Source organism: Rana temporaria, chromosome 3 (assembly GCF_905171775.1).
Source record: "Rana temporaria chromosome 3, aRanTem1.1, whole genome shotgun sequence".
NCBI lineage: Eukaryota > Metazoa > Chordata > Amphibia > Anura > Ranidae > Rana > Rana temporaria.
Genome location: NC_053491.1, coordinates 102,018,790 through 102,042,864, shown reverse-complemented (window position 1 = coordinate 102,042,864; position 24,075 = coordinate 102,018,790). Strand labels below are relative to the sequence as shown.

General features: G+C 41.1%; 1 protein-coding gene across 4 annotated transcripts in view; it reads right to left on the bottom strand.

The window, feature by feature from the left end:
- Positions 1-24,075, bottom strand: part of SCAPER (S-phase cyclin A associated protein in the ER) — a 394,094-nt gene that overhangs the window by 52,622 nt on the left and 317,397 nt on the right. For all 4 annotated transcript variants that reach the window (XM_040343114.1, XM_040343118.1, XM_040343116.1 and 1 more), the window contains 4 exons: positions 11,484-11,713; positions 11,192-11,347; positions 2,998-3,232; positions 1,128-1,277 (listed from right to left, as the gene is read on the bottom strand). In XM_040343114.1, coding sequence (XP_040199048.1) covers positions 1,128-1,277; positions 2,998-3,232; positions 11,192-11,347; positions 11,484-11,713 — 771 coding nt within the window. The remainder of the gene's footprint in view (positions 1-1,127; positions 1,278-2,997; positions 3,233-11,191; positions 11,348-11,483; positions 11,714-24,075) is intronic.

The following is a 24,075-nucleotide window of genomic DNA, read 5'->3' as shown; positions in this document are numbered from 1 at the left end:
ATTTGATGTTTTTGTTCAGTTTGATTGCTTCCCCCCAAAAAAATGTTGAGCACCAGTGTGAGCCAAAAGGCTTGCACTCACAGATACTCCACTGAAAAGTTATCAATTCTCATTTCACTTTTCAGAGGCATTTGACAGACAGTAAGGAGGTGATGCCTAATTTCCTCCCTGCCTGTTTTAACCTCAGCCAGTCCCTCCAGATATTTCACTTTGTACTCCACCTTATTTTCATTACTCTTTATAGGTATTAGATGTTCTCTCACCTTATTCTTTGCACATCTAATACATAATGAGAGTTCTGGAAATAAGGTGGAGTTCAAAGTGAATTTCTAAACCTAAGTTGAGAACCCCTTTCTGAAGATTTGAGGATATTATTAAACTCAGAGACTGGTGGACTTAGGCCATCATAAATAGATTGAAATTTCTGCTGAACTGGCAGATTTTCAATCTATCAATGTGCAGACTGGTTATACAGACTCCGATCTATCAACTGACTTCAGTACAACAATGGGAAATGTCCAACGATTTCTCTCTGTTCCAGCAATGTGGAGTGATTTCTCTCTCTGTGCCACAAATGTGGAGCAGTCTCTCTCTCTGTGCGGGCATTCCATCATTAACCCCCGCCGCGTGCCCCCCCCCCCCCCGGGCTGCTCAGTCTAAAATGCCCGGGCCTATTTTTTGTCCCAGTCCGGGCCTGCATAAAGGATTACTAAGGTACAGTGGATCGAAAAAAACAAACATGCGGTTTAGTAATTATGCATATGAGTGTATCATTTTTTGTTTTTTTTTGGTGGGGGAGTGGATCTTGGGTGGGAGTTCCCACACTTTTTTTCCCAGGACTTGACCCCTGCTCACATGTCTTGCTCTGACAACATTTTATCAGATAGGAAGTGAGGATAAATCTTACACAGCAACACAGGATGAAACAGAAACACATTTTAGTAGAGTAGGGGAAAGCCAGAACATTATTCAGATTGTTATTTGTCTGTATCCCTGGCTTCCAGCCTGGTAAAACCAATGTCACTGGCACCCTACAGCACCCACATGTAATGATTGATAAGCTGCAATATATTGCATCTTTATTTTTTATTGCCTTAACTCATTTTTCAACCCCATTACATCATTACCTGATTGTCCAGATTATTCACTGTGAAGTATCCAACACACACAATAATTTCATGAAGAAGTTCCTCACATGTGTACTGAGTGCAGAACCAAATCAGGTAACTGATGACATGCCGGAAGGCAAGAGAAAGACCCTCTGCTCCTACAACAGACTGGCACAGAAATCAAGGGAAAAAGTTATTTAACACCTTTTATTCTGCATCAAGACTTTTGAACTATGCAAACAATTTTATAAATGTCCTGCTAAATGAGAAATTAGGAAGGTAGCCCCACAGCTAATTTTCATAATACCTTCTAAACTTCCAGGACCTACCCATGCTTTGCAGTGCATTAACACAAAGCGCGTTGACAAATGTCACTTTGTGCATTAATGTTGCGTTGTGTTAGGACAGCCTATTCATGGACTTCCTAATGCACTAAAACTTACCAAGGTGCACATACTTCTTTTAAAGGTGGCACACGACAAGGTGTGGTATTACGTTATCACATGCTGTGATGCACTAAAACGCTTGTGTGTTGGGGTAACATTACAAATGAATGGCACCATAAGTGACGCATCCTTTCCCGCATCACAAAGTTGTGAACTCAGCCTAACCTCTTCAGGTCTGTCCTATAACAGTTTTACTGTTACAGGGCGGCACGCACATGTGAGCCAGATCATGTATATATATATACGTGATCTGGCTCTTCCAGGTAGGGCATGGACATGTGTGCTGCCGGCAGCTAGCTCCAGCTGTAAACACACAGAGCGGGAGCCCAGCGGCGGGTCCTGCGGACTCGATGTACCTGCTGATGATTCAGCAGAGAGACAGAACGGCAGTCTGTCTATGTAAACAAGGCAGATCGCCGTTCTGTCAGTAGGGAAGGCACAGAATCCTGTGTGCACCTCCCAAGGTTTAGAGAAACGCTGGCTAAGCACACATTTAACCCTTTGATCACCCCTAATGTTAACCCTTTCCAGCCAGGGTCAGTGACAGTGCACATTTTTAGCACTAATCACTGTATTAGTGTCACTGGTCCCAATAAAAGTATGAAAAGTGTCAGTTAGTGTCCAAATTGTCTCCCATTACATTCCCTGATCGCTGCTATTACTAGTAAAAAAAAAATATAAAAAAAAAGAAAATATCCCACAGTTTGTGCAGACGCTATAACTTTTGCACAAACCAATCAATATATGCTTATCAAGATATTTTTTACCAAAAATATGTAGCGGAATACATAATGGCCTAAATTTATGAAGAAATTTGATTTTACTTTTCTTTATTGGATATGTTTTATAGTAGAAATACCACCAAAACAAACTCCATTTGTGGGGGGGAAAAAAAAAATATAACTTTTATTTGGGTAAAGCATTGCATGACTGCACAATTGTCAGTTAAAGTAAAGCAGTGCAGTATCGCAACAAAAAGGCCTGATCATAAAGGGGGGTAAATCTTCCGGATCAAGTGGCTAAGGTAGCGCTCTACCAAGATTTAAACCTTTGTGAGGCAACAGCTTAAAATGTAGCCCAGTGAGTGTTTAGTATAGTACGTTTATCGTGTTTGAGATAGGTTAAGATGTCAGTCATATGTGATCAGAATAGCAATAAATTAGTACTTGAGCCTATGCCATACAATGTGTCCAGCCTGAGACATAATAAATCAGAGAAAGACACAAGAAGACAGGTGTGTGGACAATAGTTACAGCAGCTCAAGTAACAGGCCTGAGTGATAATTGATACTGCACCACCAGGATAATAACAAGAGTACATAAGCATTCTAATGAATGCACAAACAGCTCATCAATATGATATTTAGGAAGCTATTGTATCTGTATTTTAATCACTATTCTGTACTTTTCAGAGTAGTTCTATAGGCACATGTAAAGTAATACCTGAAAGGACTGGAGATGAAGTGTAGCAAAGCTGTTAAGAAACCGCAGGCTGTGCATTGCCACTTGGATGGTGTGTTGCTCGTATGTTTCTTTGGAATTAGAAACACTTGGCTCAGAGGAGGAATTATGAAATAAAGCACAATATAACATATGTAAGACGCCAACAAGATCTGAATTTTGTAGTGCAGCGGACAGTCCTGAAGGATCCTGAGAACTTTCGAATATGTCCCAAGAACTGAAAAAAAGCAGAGAGACCACTAATTGTCAGTTAAGAAAGCACATGGTAAATTTCAACAATATTAATGACGTAAGAGTTTAGAAGAGGTATAGAGACACCCTATTTAAAACTTATATACAAAATGTTTAAATACAGTGCTGAAATATAAACAATACAGAAACGGGGGTACCTACGTCCTATCAAAATGGAAAAGTTTTTTTTTTTTGAGGCTAGTGCAACAGAGGTTTTATAGTTTCATGTTTATTTAGCACTTTATAGAGTAGCGCTGCTTTACACCTTTTCTAAATGTTGTCACATTGGGGCAGCTGGGGACATTTTTAGGGTATTTTGTATATAAGTTTGTTTTTGAGGCTAGTGGACTTTAATGGTACCGTAATAATTGAAATACACGTAACGTTTTATTCAATCTAGCATCAACAAATTTAATACATACATTTGAGAAAAAAGCTCTGTCTAAATATCCTAGGTGTAACTGAGATGGATAGTGCCATTTACCCTGTCAATAGTAATACCAGTTCACCAAGTCTTTCACAGAAGTTCACCGCTTCTTCAGGAGCTTTCGTTTGCATAGTATTATCGTTTTACAAGGAACAGAGATAATGTATAGTACTATAGAATAAAAATACAATAATCATAACAGTAGACAACATGTAACATCACACAAAAAGTGACAACATAGTTATCGAGTAATAGTGAGCACAGTGTCCCTCTCTGAAGGTAGTCAAGGCCATTACCTAAAGTGGTGGCATGGATAGCGGTCCAAAAGAATATACCCGACCCGGAGGGTGTGGAAGTCCCTCTCTACCTCCCAGGGCTTCCACAACCCCTGGGGTGGGTCTATTCTTTTGGACCGCTACCCATGCCACCACTTTAGGTAATGGCCTTGACTACCTTCAGAGAGGGTTACTGTGCTCAGTATTACTCGATAACTATGTTGTCACTTTTTGTGAGATGTTACATATTGTCTACTGTTATGATTAATGTATATTTCTTCTCTATTATCTCTCCATTATCTCTGTTCCTTTTAAAAAGATAATACAATGCACATGAAAGCTCCTGAAGAAGCGGTGAGCTTCTGCGAAACATGTCATTCATACCAGTATAATTAAAACTTGGTGAACTGGTATTACTATCCATCTCAGTTACACCTAGCATATTTAGACAGAGCTTTTTTCTCAAATGTATGTTTTAAATTTGTTGATGATGTTAGATTCAATAAAACTTTACATGTTTTATATATGTGCATTTCAAATATTACGGTACTATTAAAATCCACTAGCCTCAAAAACAGACTTATATACAAAACACCCTAAAAATGTCCCCAGCTGCCCCAATGTGACAAAATGTTAGAAAAGGTGTAAAGCAGCACTACCCTATAAGGTGCTAAATAAACATGAAACTATAAAACCTCCACAACATAAACCGTGTGCACACGAACATTTCATAAAGTGTTTTAAATTCTATAAATAAATGTAATACTACACTCATAAAGTGCACACTTATTAAATCAATGTGCAATCAATTATTATTAAAGTGTAATAGTTCCACTTTATCTTATGAACCATAAATTCACAAACGTGTACAAACTGTGCAACAAGGCCCTCCAATAAAATGTCTCTATACTGTATATATTCGGTACCGATTCTGATTTGTAAACACACGTTTTCTAACATTTTCCAACAAGGATTTAGAAAGTTGAGATATGGATGGGTCTCTAAGTTGTTTGTGAAAATTCACAATTTAGTGAGCAAGTATATGACTTAAGCAGAATGAGGAAAGACAAAACAAATCCCAAGTCCTGGATATATTTTAAATAGTTTTCATACATGGTGCCCCAAAGTACAAGAAATAAAAACCTTTACCCAGAAAACCTCTAAAACTGTGTATTCTGGGAAAGCTGATTTAAAGCCTAAATGTAGCAAAAAATAAATAAAAAATCAGCACAAGGAACATAACTTACAGCCAGTGGGATGTCTCCTTTGTGCTGATGTCTCTTCTTTTAGTAGAAATGCTTCTCCATCCATATATGTAATCTTCCAGTGCACTGGGCGTTATTACAACTAAAAGGCCGTCACAGGTTCCGATCAAGAAATCATGACTATACCCATCCTTTCTGCCCAGCTGTTTCATTCATAGGGAATGCAGTATGGCTTCTATGAATGGTGGAGCTGAGCGGAAAGGGCAGGCATAGTTGCGCTCTCTTGATGAGAGCCTGTGACAGATCCTTAGTTGTATTAACCCCTGCCTCACTGGTGGGGGGTGGGCATTGAACGAGGAGGGTTTCTACTAAAAGCACAAGAAACACATTACATTGACTGTAGGTTATGTCCCTTGTGCTTATTTTTCAGTTTTTTTATTTTAGCTACACTTACTCTGGGTACAAACAGATTGAAAATCAGCAGGTACCAGTCGAATATCAATCTGTGTGTAGCCCTCCCGGTTCGACAGAAGCCGATCATTAGATCAGCTTCTGTTGAATGGTCCTGCTGTAAAACCTTCTTCGATCAGCTATCTGCAGTGTACTCTGACAGTGAAGGTATCCCCACTGTCAGCATAAAATAGCACAGCAGGGAGGATTACTGCATCTACTCTGTCAGTATACAATAGCACAGCGGGGGAATTCCTTCATCCACCTTGAATGTGTGGATGGGGGAATCCATTGTTTGTTTGTTTTTTGCAATTGTCTGAAACCCCAATGGTCTCATGATTGAAAGCATCTGAAGGAAGTACATATTAGGTACACGCTCCTTTCATTTTTCTGAGATGGCATGGAAGAATTAAAAGGAGAATTTGACTGTTATAATTAACATGTTGTGTTCTTCCTCCAGAGACTACTGATAAATGGTCAAATTGGTTTTTCTACCCAATACAGATTTATCCTGCTTTCACCAATATATTCCCAAGGCAAATGTGAAAATTCTTTACTAAAGCTTGATTTAAATTGTGCAATTTGCTTTATGTCTTCCTTTTTATTGGCTATAGCCAGTCATCAGAAACATGCAAAACTGCAAAAAATTAATTTCTGACAAGTAGAAGCAAGTCTTGTACCAATTTCAGACCACTTTGTATGAGGCAAATGAAAAACGCAGCTGCATGGATTAACCATTTACTATGTAGTCAGCAAAAGTTACATGAAAGACTATTATTACAGAAAATATGAAGCTGAGATTGAACACTTATTCATAGGCATACTGTTAAGTGGATCCAACCTGAAGAAAAAAATATGTAACCTTAATTTAATCACACTGAGGAATTAAAAAATATATCTAATTTAAAAAATCAAATTGTTACATTTTGTTAGGGTTGAAACATGAAAATTAAGAAAAAGTACAGTATAGTATAAAGTATTAGCTTTCACAAAAGTTTAACTGTAGAAATGTATGATCACAGCAAAGCCACAGGAATCCTTGTAATCTCTTCATTGTTACATAGTCCAGGAAGCCTATGTATTCATTTCTTTGAATTGTTCAAAGACTTTGTCACCACACTCAATCTGTATATATTATACACATGGAATGTTGATGATAGCTACAGTGCCTAGTGAAAGTATTCGCCCACTTGTTTTTTTTCCTGTTATAATGCATTACAGCCTGGAATTAAAATTGATCTTTTGGGGCTTTGTACTATGTGATATACACATGCTTACAAAGTTTGATGGTGAAAAACCCTGAAATCTTGTATGTGCATGAGCATTCACTCCCCCCCCCCCAAAGTCAATACTTTGTAGTTTGTAGAGCCACCATTTGCTGCAAAAACAGTGGCAAGTCCCTTGGGCACAGTATGTTTGTATTAGCTTAGCACATCTAGCCACTGGGATTTTTAAACTCTTTATTTAGGCTCTGTTCATACTTGTGTGACTTGTCCTGTGACTGCAAAGTCGCATGACAAGTCCTACCCCATGATTTCCAATGAGTACCATTCATATCTGTGCGACTTCAAAGTAATCCCTGCACTATTTTTGTTTCGACTTGAGGTCAACCTCAAGCCTACACAGGCATTGCTTCAAATCAGGTCAAAGTCACGGCAAAAATCGTGAAAAATTGCGTGATTTTCAGGTCACACAAGTGTTAAAGGGGCCTTAAAGTTTTGAAATAGAATTTGACAATCAGAAATAAAAAAGAAAACAAATGCAGGCAATAAACCACATCAGCCCATGTAACCTAATGTATGTTTCCAAAAACACAAAATGGAAAAACTAGGATAAGAGCAATAGCCCCACGATGAATACTGCTATCCAGTCAATACAAACGACATGTTAACCTCTTGCCCACCAGCTGCCTCAGTTAAACTGCGGCAGGTTGGCTCGGTTGCGCGAATCACTATAACTGTACGTCAGTTCGTGCAAGAGGTTAGATTTCCTATCTGTGCCCAGTCTTGCCACAAAGAGTTATTCTAGCTCTGAGAAATCCTCTTATCTTTTTTCAGTGAGATAAACAGACAAACTGAGAAAACCTTGTCTGCCCCCCCCCTGCTGTGAGTGACAGGTGATTTACATACCTCATGCACGAGCCTGAGACAGGCATTATTTTTTAATTCCCATCCCCACTCCTTTTCTGAAGTCATGTGGTTACTTTTCTGGGTTTTGACTGGATGTTAGTGATCATAGCAAAATTTAGTGTAAGAAATACACAGGAAAAAATGCATGCTGACAAGGGGAGTGTAGAGGAGGGCAGGAAGTCTACTGACATCACGACTCCACCCACTGAGCTTCGGACAACAGATCCACCCACAGAATCTGCAGTTTTTCAGTTCTCATAACAGACAGAGGGGAGACATTTGACAGGTGGCATGTACATCCTTATAACCACTATGGCAGTAGTTTAGAAAAGATGAGAGTGGGTTTACATCCACTTTAAGGGTTCTAAAACAATTGGTTCATCGTTTATGTTCAAAAAGGAAGAAAACAAATGATGTAAATTATGGGTGGTTGCTTGTTAGAAAACCAATAGTGCTTAGTAATAGTAATTTTAGTCTAATCTGACCACCTTAAAAGCCCTTGATGATTCTGAGGCCACATGGAAAAAGGTGTTATGTCAGATGAGGCTAAAATGTAATTATTTGGCCTCAACACCAAACAATATGTCTGGTGGAAACCCAATACAGCTCACTATCCAAATAACACCATTCCTACAGTAAAGCATGGAGGTGGTAATATCCTGTTATGGGGGTGTTTATCTACAGTAAGGACTGGAGCACTTGTCAGGGTAGAATGAAGAATGGATGGGGCAAAACACCATCAAATTCTTGAGGAAAGCTGTCAATGGAAAGAAGGTTTAACTTCCAACATGACAATGACCCAAAGCACACAGCAAAAATGACTACACAGTGGTTGAAGGAGAAAAGTTGAATGTCCTTGCATGGCTTAGTCAGAGCCCAGACTTAAACCACATTGAAAATCTGTGGAAGGACTTGAAGACTGCAGTCCACAAATGGCCACCATCAAATGTAACTGAACTTGAGCAGTTCTGCAAAGAAGAGAGGCCAAATATTGCAAAGTTAGTAGAGACATATCCCAAGAGACTAAAGGCTGTAATTAAAGCAAAATGTGGTTCAACAAAATACTAACATAAGGGGGTGATCATTTTTCCAACTCAGTGATTCTGTTTTTGAATTTTGTTTATTTTTTCTGACATGTTGGATGTTATAAGTTGCACTAGTAAATACAGCCGGATAAATCAAAAACCATATCTGCCTTCATTTGAGGCTGCAAAGCAACAAAATGTAATTATTTTACAGGTTGGTGATTTCTTTTCTATCCCCACTGTATTTCCAGACTCTGGACACACACACAGATATCATTTTATTGAGATGACAGCGAATGAGTTAAATCAAAGTGCAGAGCTCACTGTGAGCACAGGACTTAGCGATAGCATAATCGCTGGCAAGTCAGGGTCAGGCATAGGTGAGATGTTTAGGCTCCTAGTCCTGCCCATGCAGGCAGTGACATGGCTGGTTTATTGCTAAAAACCTGGGAAACTCAAGAATATATACAAATTAAAAGGTAAAACATAGAACTAAATGATTAACATTCTTATGCGTATAAGACTCTAATACATGAACTATAGCATAGTCTAAGCCCAGACCAGCTACGACATGTTTTTCCATTAACATTATTTGCTTAATATTGTAAAACATGCCTCAGTAAAGTGCAACTGTTACCAAAATATTGTTTTTTGGCTTAAAACACTACATTTTCCCCTCATATACAATCTGATCTCCAGAAATCTAAGAAAGCATTACTGCATGGGTTAATGGTATGAGAACTGAAACCACACATTCAGAGTGTTCCTGACAATCCCAATGTTTTAGTTAGGTTAGTGAAACCATGTTTACATTTAGGGGTTGATAGTAAATTTGTGAGGGTCCTGATGTCTCCTACTGGTTTGAGATGTCACTTCTAATCATATAAAGCCCTAAGAAGTAGAATGAGAAAATGAAAGGGTCTATTCAAGGAATGCTGAAAACAGAGAAAGAAAGAAGGTGATCTGATCGAATCAAGTTATAATAGTTACAAACAGATTTTACTTTCTGTGTTTATAGTAAATCCTTTGTATACATTTGATAGACAAACATCTAATCAGTGGATTTGTTGTGCAATCAATATAGACTAAAATAAAATACTTTACACACAAATACAAGAGTGTAATCATATTTTGGTTTAGATATCACATGTGTGCACACATAAAAGCAGCTGAAAGCAGCATGGCCAAGAGATGCATACATATATAGCAGTACTGTCTACCTTCCATATGCATCTGACCTTATTTTAAGATGTTTAATTTTATTTAATTTTTTATAACACCACGCATGCACAATGACTGTGAAACCATTACATTAGAATACATAGCAAAGTCTAATGCCGCGTACACACGATCGTTTCGACTAATGAAAACGGTCCGATGACCCGTTTTCATCAGACGAACCGATCGTGTGTGGGCCCCATAGTTTTTTTTCCCATCGGTGAAAAAAAATAGAACCAGTTTTAAAAATTTCTGATAGTTAAAAAAACGATAGAAAAAAACGATCGTCTGTAGGGAAATCCATCGGTCAAAAATCCATGCATGCTCAGAATCAAGTAGACGCATGCTCGGAAGCATTAAACTTCCTTTTTCTCTGCACGCCGTTGTGTTTTACGTCACAGCGTTGGACACGATCGGATTTTTAACTGATGGTGTGTAGGCAAGACTGATAAAAATCAGCTTCATCGGATATCTGATGAAAAAAAAAATCAATCGGTCCGTTTTCATCGGATGAACCGATCGTGCATAAGTGAGACAAGAAGAGAAACAACCCATGCACACATGTACACACTACTTCCCTGCACAATCCTAGACACAATTGCAAAACCTGTAGCGCAGAATATGTAACCTGCAACAGTAATATTTCTATCACCTACACCACTATCCATATGTTCCAGCCACGTTCACTATGTCTTAGTAAATTTTGAATGACATACCTGAACAGTATATAGATAAGTTTAGGACCTTGTTAATCAAGTTAATGAAGAGTATTTTTTTGGAGCCTTGGGGTGAAGCAAAACAGGTTTCCATTCTTGAAAACCAAACTAACAGAATAGGACCCCGACATATGTCTTGAATAAAACTATCCTAGGAGCATTAGATCAGAAATAAACAAATCCATTAAGCCCAGCAATTGGGCCATAAAGGAATGTGGGTATAGCCAATAGGACCCCAATCGGTGGACAAGTCATATGAAATAAATTCATATCTGAAGAGGAATATGTAGGACATGTAGCTTGTGAGCATATATCAATCTTTTGCATTTTAAGTTTAATAGAGACCATGTAAACTTAAACTTATCATCTTGGAAGTCTGACGGACTTCCGACGGGGTCACGGCGGACCTTTTCACGGTCAAAAGTCCGACCGCGTGTACGAGGCATTAGAGTAGCACATAAAAACAACAGAAAGAAAATAGTTTTCGAGAAGCTCCTTACTTGCCAGACACAGAAATACATAGCCTGCACAGTTCATGTAGCAGAGTAGTGGCCGCCTGCAAGAACAACGATATTTTGGGATTTTCATCAAGAGGACCTTGTACAGAAAGAAAGCAGCTGGAGAGCTTGTCAATCAGACCAATATTAATGGTGTAGCTGTAGAAGCAAAAAACAAAACAAAAAAACAAGCAAACATCAGAATCACAGTCTTATACAAATAATCAATACAGCAATACAAGTTATAAAAAGAACACTGACAAAAATATTATCTTGGCCTGACAGATGCACAGACCTGATGATGTCCTGGACACGTCCATTGAAAGCATCAGTTGGAGACATCTTAGCTTTGGCTTCAAGCTTTGTTTTGATGACTTCATTCTGTCCACATCCAGCTGGAGAACTGGCTGTTAGACATGAGAATATTTTACAGAAGAGCTGGAGGAGTCCTGTGGTTAAACTATCAAAGGTCTGCTTGTTAACGCTTCTCCCTTGGCTGGTCTTGTCATCATCTGGGACAAATAACTATAACAAAAACAGAAATGTTACAATTTTTTATGTGCACTCTTCAATGTATCATCTACAATATGCTACTACGGTAAATGTAACTGTTTTTGAGACTCATTATTACAGACAAAAGTGTAAAACATGAAAGACCCCTACGTATATACAAACATACAGTATTTCACAAAAGTGAGTACACCCCTCACATTTTTGTAAATATTTTATTATATCTTTTCATGTGACAACACTGAAGAAATTACACTTTGCTACAATGTAAAGTAGTGAGTGTACAGCTTGTATAAAACAACAAAAGTAAGCAGACCCCTAAGTGAAAATGTCCAAATTGGGCCCAATTAGCCATTTTCCCTCCCCGATGTCATGCGACTCGTTAGTGTTACAAGGTCTCAGGTGTGAATGGGGAGCTGGTGTGTTACATTTGGTGTTATCGCTCTCACTCTCTCATACTGGTTATTGGAAGTTCAACATGGCACCTCATGGCAAAGAAAACTCTGAGGATCTGAAAAAAAATAATTGTTGCTCTACATAAAGATGGCCTAGGCAATAAGAAGATTGCCAAGACCCTGAAACAAGACCATACAGCGGTTTACCAGGACAGGTTCCACTCAGAAAAAGCCTTGCCATGGTGGACCAAAGAGGTTGAGTGCACATTCTCAGCGTCATATCCAGAGGTTGTCTTTATGAAACAGATGTATGATTGCTGCCAGCATGGCTGCAGAGGTTGAAGGGGTGGGGGGTCAACCTGTCAGTGTTCAGACCATACGCCGCACACTGCAGCAAATTGGTCTGCATGGCTGTCATCCCAGAAGGAAGCCTCTTCTAAAGATGATGCACAAGAAAGCCTGCAGTTTACTGAAGACAAGCAGACTAAGGACATGGATTACTGGAACCATGTCTTGTGGTCTGATGAGACCAAGATAAACTTATTTGGTTCACATGGAGTCATGTGTGTGTGGTGGCAACCAGGTGAGAAGTACAAAGTGTGTCTGAACCACCGTGCTTGTCTACAGTCAAGCACGGTTGTGACACTGTTATGGTCTGGGGCTGCATGAGTGCTACCGGCACTGGGGAGCTACAGTTCATTGAGGGAACCATGAATGCCAACATGCACTGTGACATACTGAGGCAGAGCATGATCCCCTCCCTTCAGAGACTGGGCCGTAGGGCAGTATTCCAACATAATAACAACCCCAAACACACCTCCAAGATGACCACTGCCTTGCCTAAAGAAGCTGAGGGTAAAGGTGATGGACTGGCCAAGAATGTCTCCAGACCTAAACCCTATTGAGCATCTGTGGGGCATCCTCAAATGGAAGGTGGAGGAGCGCAAGGTCTCTAACATCCACCAGCTCAGTGATGTCATGGGAGAGTGGATGAGGACTCCAGTGGGAACCTGCAAAACTCTGGTGAACTCCATGCCCAAGAGAGTTAAGGAAGTGCTAGAAAAAAAATGGTGGCCACACAAAATATTGACACTTTGGGCCCATTGGACATTTTGACTTAGGGGTGGGGTGTATTCACTTTTGTTGCCAGCGGTTTAGACATTAATGGCTGTGTGTTGAGTTGTTTTGAGGGGACAGCAAATTTGCACTGTTATACAAGCTGTACACTCACTATTTAACATAGTAGCAAAGTGTAATTTCTTCAGTGTTGTCACATGAAAAGATAATAAAATGTGAGGGATGTACTCACTTTTGTGAAATACTGTATATGATGGATATATGCCGGGACTGTCCAAAAATCAAACATTTGTGGGTCATTATTTATCAATTTACATACATTGTACTAAGCAGGGGCATACAGTATGCAAAAATCCACAAGTCCCTTCTCAATTTTCGAGATGAGGCTTGCTGAAAACACCTAAGAGAACTGCTTACTTTTATCTTTACAGAAGCTAAACAGACACTGCCAAAAGCTTAGTGGTCCGCTCAAACAACTATAGCTCAAGTCAAGAGAGAAAAGTGATTTGGTAGCTGAGTAAAGAAAATATAGCAGCTATACCAGGGGACTCTTCAACACCCTCTAGTTGTGTGGATTCTTGGATGTTGCAAGGATCCAGGTGGGTATCTCCACATTCATAAATCTTTTTTACCCCTTCTTTACTCACAGACTGTGCTAACACACAACAGGAGTTCTCTCGCTTTATCATTCAAAGAACAATAAAAGGCTTTTGGCTGGAGTTCAGAGGAGAGGGGTAATGTCTGAAAATTTGCTGGGTGTCCCTAAAGATATTAACCACTTAAGCTCTGGAAGATATTACCCTCTTCATGACTAGGGCATGTTTTGATAATCAGCACTGTGCTACTTTAACCACTTAAAAACCACCCGCCGCAGTTGTACTGTGGCAGGTTGGCTCTCCTAGGCAAATTGTAAGTCGACCACTAGGGGGCGCGCCCGCCCGCGGTGTGACGCCGGAGCCGATGCATGTGCACGCTGGCCGCGATGTCTGCCGGCCTCCCGCTATCGCTCCTTGGAGAGGGGAAGATAGACAGATCTGCTGTTTCTAGTTATTAGGAACAACGATCCTCCTCCAATCACTACACTGCCTCCACAGTTAGAAACACCTCCCTAGGGAACACTTGACCCCTCGATCGCACCTTAGTGTTAATCCCTTCCCTGCTAGTGACATTAATACAGTAATCAGTGGCTATTTTTAGCACTGATCACTATAAATGTCAGTGGTCCCAAAAAAGTGTCAAAAGTGTCCGATCTGTCTGCCCCAATGTCGGACATACATTTTGTTTAGGTACAACGTCCCATGACCACACAATTGTTAGTTAAAATGATGCAGTGCCGCTTTGCAAAAAATGGCCTGGTCATTAAGGGGGCAAATTCTTCCGGTCTTTAAGTGGTTAACTGACAATTGCGCTGTCATGCAACACTGAACACAGATTAAATTTATATCATTTTTTTCACACAAATAGAGCTTTCTTTTGGCGGTATTTGATCACCACTGGATCTTTTATTTTTGTGAGAAAAACTAAAAAAGAATGGACATTTTTGAGAAAACCCAGAAAAATATATTTTTCACTTTCTGTTATAAAACAAATTCAATAAAAATGGCAAAAAGTTACATTTTGTCATCAATTTAGGCCAAAATGTATTCTGCCACATGTCTCTGGTAAAAAAAAATCTCAATAAGTGTATATTAATTAGTTTGCATTAATTATAGATTCTACAAACAATTGTTAATACACTGGAATTTTTTTATACTACTAATTGCAGCGATTAGCGACTTTTAGTGCGGCAGGAAATCTGGCACTAACTGACTCTGGGAGGGAACTCACTAACTGCCACTGACATCACCAGTGACACCAATATAGTGCTAATAATAAGCGCTGTCGCTGTACTAATGACACTGGCTGAAAGGGGGTTAACATTTAGGGACAATCAAATGGTCAACTGTGTGCCTACTATGTTTACTGTGTGTGCCGTGTTGTATTTTCATTAAGCAATGTCATTCGCTCAGTCGAACAATGGGTGCCGGCCATAAATCACTAGCCTAACCTGCTGATCGTCTTGTGCTGCAGTGAAAGGCAGCACAGCTGTGGCGGCAGGCATGTATAGTTAGATTTGCCATGTTAAGTATGGCCATCGTTCCCGCGTCGAAATTTGAATTTCTTCTTTTTTTTGTGTAAGTTGTCCGTGAATCGGGATGGACGTAAGTCACGTCTAAGTTTAAAAAATGACGTTCTTGCGACGTCATTTCGCGCAATGCACGGCAGGAAATTTAGAAACGGAGCATGCGCAGTTCATTCGGCACGGGGACGCGCTTCATTTAAATGAATCAGGCCCCCTAATCGCCGATTTGAATTCCGCCGCCAGAGATACACTACTCCGCCGTAACTTACGGCGCGAATTCGTTGTGGATTTGAAACAAAGCCAAGTAAGTTACGGCGGCGTAGCGTATCTTAGATACGCTGCACCGGTGCCGATCTATGTGGATCTGGCCAAATGTTCTTTAGCAGTTTGTTCACACAGTTCTCAAGGTTATCCAAGGGGGAATTACTCTGACATTTGATGCAGTATTTGTATGTAAGTAACACATTGTTAAATACCTTGGCTCTTAGCATTTGTCTGCATGTATGTTCTATTAGCACAATGCCCATGGAGTGTTTCCACAATGGCTCATCTATGTTGGTTGCATGTGTCCAGACGACAGCGTTTTACAAAGAATGGTCCAAGTAACTTACATTTATGCCAACTTTAAGAGCTGCTTCTGAATCATTTGTCTGGATAAACTGCATATTTCCCCAAGCCCATACACTTAATTAGATTAGCAGGTCTAGGGATACATTTGAGGTTGTGGTTTATGTTTTAGTTACATAAACTATATAGCATTAGTTCCATAGAGTTCAGCAAAAGCAAAATAGAATGTTCCATTGAGTTCAGTAAAAGCAGAGTAGACATAACTATTAGGAATATGGTTATATAAAGAAATATAGAGAAATCGTGCTAAAGTAGAACTTGTATTATAATTTTGCTTGTGTGGATTCTGAGAAATTATATCTGACTTCCAAATCGCATGACGGACTAAGATATTGCTACTGATAAGAATGCTGTTATCCTGGAAAACACTAAAAGCCAAGCTTGGTCTACAGGTCATTGGAACAACATTCTTTGGATAAAAATGTCCACTGTTAAGCAGAATCAGGGTAACATTCACTCTGACGCTGGATCTTCTGGTCTTAGAGACGGTGTCTTGCCGAAAAAGGTCCCCCGGCAGATTATGCCCCCCTCTACTGCGCAGGCGCGGCACTTGCCTCCGAAAGTTGCCGAACATGCAGAGCTGAGAGTCAGCTCTAGACGGCGCCTGCGCACACTTCTGACATCCAGGCTCATTCCTTACCATCCCAGTGGACATGGAGGATGTTAAAAAAAGAGCCAGGCCGCGCGAGCAAAGCGAGTACGTGAGGCCGTCTGGCCACTTACAGCGAGGTCCACGCAGGCACCATCTAGAGTTCACTCTCAGCTCTACATGTTCGGCTATTTTCGGAGGCAAGCGCCGCGCCTGCGTAGTACAGGGGGGGCATAATCCGCCGGGGGGACACTAATCGGCAGAACACCGGCATGCTCATCCCTCCTGTCCAATCACAGAGCGTTTGTATTATGTGAATCCCTTCAAAAAATACAAAAGATTCTATGATAGGACAGTGGAGGGGAAAGGGCAAGCGGAGCTGCTGATGTGTGAAAATGCAACATCTCCTCTGTCAACGTGGTGGGAGTATAGAGATGGTTGTACTTCCAGCATTAATTAAAACGGTCAGTTATAAATAAGAGTGATAAATCCACGAGGTGGCATGGAACTAGTTGGCTTTAACCAGCACATTTATGAAAGTAGATGAATTCTTGTAGTTCAGGTTTAAAGTAGAACTAAAGGTAAAACTTATTTTTCATTTTGGAGAGAGTAAAATCCCTATTAGTTTTTGTTGCCATCGGTGTCCCACTGTCATTTCACTTCACTTCCTGTCCATAGCCAAAACAGGAAGTGAGGAAATCCTTGCTTGTCACTAGAACAATGGTCCCCTATGGAGGATTTCCCCTTGTGCTCTGGTGACGACTTTGGGACTATCTATCACAATAAGGCCCCTTTCACACTGGGGCGGGAGGTGCGGTGGCCGTATAGCGGCAGTATATATATATATAATATATATATATATATAAATATATATATCGGCAGTATTCGGCCGCTAGCAGTGCGGTTTTAACCCCTGTTAGCATCCGAAAAAGAGTTAATACCGCCTGCAATGCACCTCTGCAGAGGCGCATTGCCGGCTGTATAGCCGCGGTTTCCCATTGCTTTCAATGGGAAGGAGCGGTGGAGGAGCAGTAAACACACTGCTCCAAAGATGCTGCTAGCAGGACTTTTGGAGTGGTCCTGCTAGCGCACCGCTCCAGTGTGAAAGCCCTCAGGCTTTTACAGTGGAGAAACAGCAGCCACAGTTTAGGGTTGGTTTGTAGGCGCTATTTTTAGCGCAATTTCGCCTGTAAACCACCCCAGTGTGAAAGGGGCCGAAGGCCTTGTTCACACCATATGCGCAGAAAAATAATTGTACCTTCAAGGACCATTTCACATGGGCTTTCTGATCAGATCCACCAGTCAGTTTTTTCGGCAGACCTGATTGGAACTTCCATGCAGCTCTATAGACAGAAGGATGTAAAAAGACGTGTGTCCGTTTAAACCTGCCTATATCCAAGTCCGTCCGGGTTTTTTCAATTTTTTCAGAACAAAACATGACAGAACAGAAGTAGCCTGATGTAAATGGACACCAGAGAACCCCAGAGCTGTCCCGGGTTCCTCCTATGCCTGTTGGACACAAACCGAAGGGGCACGGATGTAAAGATAAAATACATCTATCCTATTCGGATCCAATTAAGCACAGGGTCTGCAAACTGTCCCACTGCTGATCATAGCGGTCCACGCTCCTTGTGAAAGAACCCTAACTGGCTTGAATTTCACTTTTAGAATTGATTCCTACTCTGCTATCTGGCTGCAGATTAGTTATATAGGGACTGCTCTGGGGAAAGGGTTCAGAAAAATATACAATGACAATGGTATGTAAATGCAGTGTTACTGTCAGGGCCGCCATCAGGGGGGTACAGGCAGTACACCTGTAAGGGGCCGGAGGTCCCCAGGGGCCCGGATGGCAACCCCCTTTTTAGGGGTCCGGAGGTCCTTAGGGGCCCGGAGGCCCACAGGGCCCCAGATGGCAACCCCCCCTGTTTTTTATTCATTTTTTCTAAAAAAATATATATTTTTTTTAATATATTTTTATTTTATTTTTTATTAAAGTGCCATTTTTTTTTTTTAGAAGTCCGGAGGTCCCCAGGGGCCGGGATGAAAACCCCCCTTTTTTCATATTTTTTTATTTTTTATTTATTATTAAAGGGCCCAGAGGTCCCCAGATGGCTACCCCCCTTTTTTTTATAACATTTTTTTTATGTTATTTTATTTCTTTTTATATATATATATATATATATATATATATATTGAAGGGCTCATAGGTCCCCAGGGCCCCATGTGGCAAACCCCCCCTTTTTTTTGTTTAATTAAAGGGCCCAGAGGTCCCCAGGGCCCTGGATGGCAACCCCCCCTTTTATTTTTTTTATAAATGTTTATTTTTATTTTTTTTACATATTTTTTTTATTTATTTTTTTATTAAAAGGACCAGAGGTTTATTTTTATTTTTTTTATTAAAGGGCCCAGAGGTCCCGGATGGCAACCCCCCTTTTTATGTAATTTATTTTCATTAAAAAAAAAATATTGAAGGGCCCAGAGGTCCCCAGGTGCCAAACCCCCCTTTAAAACATTTTTTTTATATTTTATATATATTTTTTATTAAAGGGCCCAGAGGTCCCCAGGGCCCCGAATGGCTACCCCCATTTTTTTATATATATTTCTCCTTTTTTTTTTATAAAGGGCCCCCACCCCCGCTTCTCAATTTTAGGTGGCAGAGCACCCCCCCCCCCCCCCCCCCCCCAGTTCTCTGCTCCAGGGGGCCCTGGTTACTGTCAATGAGAGATGAGGGTATTGTGGTTGTAGTCTTACGGCATAGTCTGGCAGCAGTACCTGTACAGTGTGGCCAAAAGGAATGTACTGTCAATTTCAAACACAAAGGCTTGGAATGTACAAGTAATAAATATTGGGCATCATATATATAAATATAAATGCACTGATGACTGCTATAGACCAGCTCTGAAAACAATCCTCCAGTGGTAGAGGCACTTGTTTCTGGGACTGCAGTTTTCTGGTTGCTCTGTATTTATAACTATCCAAAAGTAGACCCAGTAGAGATTAATATACTACATTTCAAAGCACCAAGAGCCGGTACTACTGGTTTGATGCTAAGCAGCAATCATAAAGGAGAACTGTTGTAAGTGTGACAAGATATTGAGCATAAAGTAATAGCAAACATTCTTTTCTTTACAGAAAGATGACAAGGATGAGTCACATTGGCTACACTGCTTTTCACCAGAGAATCTGTGTACTGGAAAGAGAAGTCTTGGAGCTACATCTCCAATGAAGTGATTAAAAGGTTAGCAACGCAAAGCAGAGACTTGACTCAAACAATTCATCTATTGTCTGTGATACCCTATATTGCTGAAGCAAGTTTATACAAGTGAACACGTTTTAACAAGATGTACAGAGCACACGCAGGCACGCCCTCACCTTCCAGCTTTCTCTGAAGGCTTTTTTTAGGCTATTAGCATTATTTTTGGTAAAACACGGGGGTTGTTGTAATCATGAAACCATCTTGCTCTTGTCCTGTAAGATTTGTACCGCCGATAGTATAACACATGTAGTTGTTACCAAAATAAAATATTGTATAGCATGAAAAAAATGTGATAGTTGTACGATCCTTAGGGACCCCACTAGAATGAAAAGGTTTTCTATTCTTGCCTAAGGGCACAGCACCACAAAGACCAGAAGTCTGCACCTTACAGATGCATTCTGGGAAAGAGGCAACACCATCAGTCTATAAGGGGTTGTAAAGGTACAATTTGTATTTCCTAAATAGCTTCCTTTACCTTAGGGCAGTCCTCCTTCACTTACCTCATCCTTCGATTTTGCTTTTAAATGTCCTTATTTCTTCTGAGAAATCCTCACTTCCTGTTCTTCTGTCTGTAACTCACCACCGTAATGTGAGGCTTTCTCCCTGGTGTGTAGTGTCGTGCTCGCCCCCCCTCCCTTGGACTACAGGAGAGTCAGGACGCCCACTAACACACAGCTCCTTTCTCTGTCGGCAACGTAGCGAGGGTCCTAACTCTCCTGTAGTGCAAGGGAGGGGGCGAGCACGACACTCCACACCAGTGAGAAAGCCTTGCATTACTGTGTGAAGTTACAGACAGAAGAACAGGAAGTGAGGATTTCTCAGAAGAAATAAGGACAGTTAAAAGCAAAATCAATCTATCCAATGAAGAGCAGACAAGACCTGGGGGAAAGCCACGTGGGATCACGCCCATGGAGAATCGGGGCTTAGGTAAGTAAAATGGGGGCTCGAGGGGGCCGGACAGTGCAAGGTGTTTTTCCATAGGATGCATTAAGGTGAAAAAACACAAAGCTTTACAACCACTTTAAGACACAAAAAGAAATTCAAATAGGTTAAAGAGAAGTTCGGGATTAGAAAAAAAAAATGTACATACTCACCTGAGGCAACTGTCCTCTGCCGCCTGTAACCTGAGAATTGAGTGATCAAAGATTGCCGAGTTCTCCGGTGAGCAGAGAGCGAGCATCTGTCATTCACCAACTCTCTGCTCTGCCCCTCCAAAGCTCACTGGGGAGATGGACTGTGGAAGCGGGAGGGTGGGATCTTTCCAGAGCCTGGACCGGTTGAGTGACAGGTCACAGCAGTGCAGAATGAAGTGCACTCTTGTGATCCCCAGGAGAAGTAAGGCCAAAAGAGTGAGTGAGTGAATAACTTGTATAGCGCTACAAATGCGAACTAAATCGCCTCAAGGCGCTTATTTCCATCCGGTGTCGTCCTTATCCTTCAGAAGAGTTGAGTCTTAAGTTTTTTCCTGAAGGCCCGATGGTTTTCTTCCATGCGGATGTTTGTGGGCAGAGCGTTCCATAGCCGTGGTCCTTGGACTGCAAATCTTCGTTCTCCCTTTGATTTGTAGCGGGACTTGGGGATGTGGAGGTTTTGGTTAGTTGATCGGAGAATGCGATTAGGGGTGTAATGCTTTATTTTCTCACACAAGTATTGAGGAGCATTTCCTTATGTGCACTTGTGGGTGAGACAGAGGGTCTTGAATGTGATCCTATCCTTTACGGTTAGCCAATGAAGGGTCCTCAGTGATGGGGTGATGGCTTCCCATGTTTTTTTCCCCGTTACCAGTCTGGCTGCCTTGTTCTGGACGACTTGTAAACGCAAAATCTGATATTTAGGTAGGCCAATATAGAGGGAGTTTGCGTAGTCGAGTCGGGAATTGATGATAGTTCCAACTACTACTGCTATGTCTTCTTCTGGGATGAAGGGGATGAGTCTACGCAGCAGCCGGAGGAGATGGTGGGATCCGCTGACTACTGATCCTATTTGTGCATCCATCGACATTTCAGAGTCAAAGATGACTCAGAGACTTTTGACTTTGGTGCTTGGGGTGATCATCTGTCCAAGGATAGTGGGTGGTGTCCATGAAATCTCAGCTTTTGTCTTTCGGTTTGCGTGGAGTAGAAGAAGTTCTGTCTTGGATCCATTTAGTTTGAGGGAGCTCTCAGTCATCCAATCATCGATCAATGCGAGGCATTTTTCTAGACCGTTATATTGGTATTTTTTCCCAGTGATGCGAAAGTAGAGTTGAGTGTCGTCAGCGTATGAGTGGTAGCACAGGTCCTGTTTACCGATGATTTGGCCATATTTCTCCTTTAAAGCTAGTTGCCAATACCCTTCTATTTTTAAACCAATATGCAGTAATTGAAAGCCCAGTATTTCTTTAACATGGTCTCTCCTGTCTCAAACACTTTTATCTATTCCCTCTTTACTGCATGGGTGCTGGCGATGGTCTGCATGCTATGTTTAATTATGCATGGTCAGAATGGATTTCTTCACCCAACTTTCCCATACTAAACTGTGAAGGTTGGGGACTGGGATGCCTACTGCCACTGTGAAAGAAACCCCATTGGCATTCCTAAAAATAGTTACCCTCTGCTTAGAAATTATAGTAATGGGATTGCACCTCTCTGGTGCTATGTTAATTTGCAAAATGCACATGGGAAGCAGAATTGTTTTCTTATATCATTGAAGATGTTCTTACTTAGTGGTCTATAATTTAGGCCGGCCATACACAGAGAGCGAATTTATTTCCTGCAACCACGGGTTGCCACGGGCAGGAAAGATTTTTTTTTACGATTCCCCCATCAAAACCGGTAGTGTTGATGTGTGAGTTCCTCCTGCAAGACCATTTTCTTCTCCCGGCACAGATGGAGTTTAAGCTGTTGCCACTGGGAGAAGACATTGATTGCCGCTAGCTGCTATAGCAGCCACTAGCAATAATCGCAAGAGAATCCATCAGGCCCAAGTTATTAAATTTTGCTACATTCAACCTACTGTAAGGGGTTAGCTCGGTAGCGGGGTGTGTGACCCCTTGGATGGGTTCACCACACACTGAATTTATACAGACAGGCAGTCGAAGACGGTTGAAAACAAAGATTTTGGTTTATTCTTCGATCTTGCTGGAAACAAGTGCAAGCATCCAAACAGCATAAACAAAATCAAACATAAAATAAACCCTAGCCACATTGGGCATCTACCTTCCACACAGGAACCTATCTATGGAGTCTAGCACAGCCTATTGCTGGGTAGACAGTGCTGGTCATACAGCAGAAAAACAATACTCTCCTCACCTCCTCAGAAGACTTTCAGTACTGCTCTCTTTCACTCAGAAAGCCTCAGCATGCAGCAAATTAGTGGTAATCCTCTGGACTACTTATATAGGCCTTAATTGCCTCATTCTGAACAGCTGAAGTCTTCCAACAGCCTTTAGCCTTCCTGGCTACATTTTGCAGTCGACGCCTCATAACAATTGGTGTATTGTCTAAACAAGGCAGAAATGTATGTCCCGTCTGTGACAACACCCACAGATTTACCTGACTTTCTGTCACACTACCCATTAACGGTTCGAAATTCTGCTGGTTCCTGCTGAAACGGCCGAGATTCGAACTGCGTATGACTGGCCTTAGGGAACCTACTTGTAATTATTCTTTCTACATTTATATATTTCTTTTTCTGTACTGATCCAAAAAAATCAAGAAGTAGTGTAAGTACCTTAAACTGTCCCCTCTGCAGGAACTCTGAGACTGGCAGAGGAAGGGTCAAACCCTTGAACCAATCAGACTTGGTGCTGACAGAGAACACTTGGTTTTAAAAGAGAGTGGTGACCCCATCAGTGTGCTACTTCATTTTCATCATTTAATCAGAAAACTGGGAGTGTAAATTTGTCCTGTTGTCATGCTCTCACTGCAGTGGATAAGGCAGACCCAGCTATGCTGACCGACAGGGGTGACCAGTGGCGGCTGGTGTTTTTTTTGTTGGGGGGGGCATCAAACAAACCATTGTAATCCATGTGTCCAGGGCCTTGCATGTAAATTAGGGGGCCGGATGCATAGATTAGGGGGGGGGGCGGCATTGCATTACGGGCCGCCACTGAATTGACTCCAGAATATTACAAATCCTTTGGTAGTTAAAGCTGCTCCCATTTGTGTGGCTTTAATATGTATTTAGTGGCTTGACTGGAGTTTAGCTTTCCATATTTTGTGGAGTTATGAATGTATTCTTTTGACTGGCACATAATTTTTTTCTATGGTCTAAAGAAGTGCATAATCAAATTTCCAGGGTTCTGGGTTGTTGACACGCCAATCAACATAC